The sequence below is a fragment of the Capsicum annuum genome, chromosome 3 (genome assembly GCF_002878395.1).
Source record: "Capsicum annuum cultivar UCD-10X-F1 chromosome 3, UCD10Xv1.1, whole genome shotgun sequence".
Taxonomy (NCBI): Eukaryota; Viridiplantae; Streptophyta; class Magnoliopsida; order Solanales; family Solanaceae; genus Capsicum; species Capsicum annuum.
Genome location: NC_061113.1, coordinates 2051501 through 2053177, shown reverse-complemented (window position 1 = coordinate 2053177; position 1677 = coordinate 2051501). Strand labels below are relative to the sequence as shown.

The 1677-nt window shown below is 32.3% G+C and overlaps 1 protein-coding gene across 2 annotated transcripts in view; it reads right to left on the bottom strand.

The window, feature by feature from the left end:
* Window positions 1-262: 262 nt before the first annotated feature.
* LOC107865641 (prisilkin-39) overlaps window positions 263-1677 on the bottom strand; it is a 37125-nt gene continuing 35710 nt past the window's right edge. Inside the window, exons 1-2 of one of the 2 annotated variants that reach the window (XM_047408879.1) lie at window positions 1224-1631; window positions 263-813 (exon numbers count right to left, since the gene is read on the bottom strand). In XM_047408879.1, the coding sequence (XP_047264835.1) occupies window positions 551-813; window positions 1224-1332 (372 nt within the window). In that variant the 5' untranslated portion in view covers window positions 1333-1631 and the 3' untranslated portion in view covers window positions 263-550. Of the gene's footprint in view, window positions 814-1223; window positions 1632-1677 lie in introns of those variants that run through there. The other variant, XM_016711861.2, reaches the window with a different exon arrangement.

The window sequence follows — 1677 nt, the reverse complement described above, 5'->3', positions numbered from 1 at the left end:
ACCCAATTTAGTGTTTTATAAAAATGGATAATCTATTTAAAATTTTGCTTGGTATTAACCTATATAAAGTTAAACCAAAATTATACTAGATTGTAATAGTGTTTAAGCTTGTGCACAAATCTCATACATAATTTTTCTTGCCAATAGGTGGAGACTGTGATTCGCTTAAACCGATTAGGCTAATCCAAGAACCTTCTTAAAATATTTGGATATATTTTGGTTGTCACTAGCAAGTAGCATAATATACCAAATTCCGCAAATATAACATTTAGAGTATATAAAATCCACCTTTAGAATACATAACTTAAATTCAACAATAATATACTGTTATATAAAGCGGAACAAAGATTACGGATACAAAGAAAATACGCATAACTTCACTGGGTTTCATACTATTTGCATGTAAATGACGTGCAAACGCACAAGGATTTACGTATATAAATTAAGTTCTCTGAGTCTCCTAGTATGTTTATTTAACGAAACATGACATGATAATCATCCATCCATAGTAAATGAATGAAGATTTAGGAAATAATTAACCTTAAATTAATTAGTTGCGAGGAAATCTTCCATACCAACCACCTCTACGATATCCTCCACCGTAACCATCAGCAGGATAATATTCACCATATCCTTCTCCGGTATAGCTGTTATAATAACCACTTCCACCACCAGATTCTCCTCCTGATCCTGGTCTTGGAAGTTCTCCGATTCCCGGAATTCTTGGAATTGGAAGTCCTCCGATTCCCGGAATTTCAGCTCCTGGACCTCCGATTCCTAGAAATTTGGCATCATTTACCTCATTTGCATGTCCTACGCCAGTAATCATACACATTCATGTTAATAAGGGAGGCAAACAATTGAATCAATAAATAGATTAATATCCAGAATTTTATTTGGATTGAGACGGATTGAGTTAATTAAGATGGGTTAAAGTTAAACACATAGTCCTAATATTCCAACTCTTGTCAAATTTTGATTTCTTTGTTCGTTATAATTTTTAATTATCAAACAAAACTATTAAAAAGATGCTTGTTCATAATAGCTTATCACTCCCTATGTTCTAATTAAACCGAAGAGGTTTAGAGTACAAGGATCAAAATACTTAATTTAGGATATGAATATGATTATATTGACTTTAATTTTGTTAAAAATATTTAACAAAATAATTTAACTCTTCAAACAGTAACATTTTTTCATAAAATGAAACAGAGATAGTATACCCTTGTCCGGAGAAGTGGTGGAGCTCTGAGACAACTCCCTAGCTGCAACCTCTGAGGTTATTGCAAGAAAAATCGCCAAAACGATAAGCATAAATGCCTTTAATCCCATTTTTTGCCTTGTTTCAAACTATATATACTTTATAGAACTACTTATTGAGCTGTGATAGGAAACTAATGAACATTCCTCTATTTATAGCATAATCATAGAGTTCTTGTGGGGAACAAGATTAAAGATTGCATTAATTTGGTACCGGAACAGTAATTTATTAAGTTGGCAAGATTGTTTAGACTCGATTTTTCTATAAAGCACCTATCTATAAAAAGATTTCTCTCTCTCTCTATAGCTATGCCAAAGTATAGAGAGACAGGAGGAAAAAATCATTCTTGAAAATATAACCAGCTGCCTAATTCTTCAAGTTTTGGTGAGTTATTGATCCGTTAACTTTAGACCAGT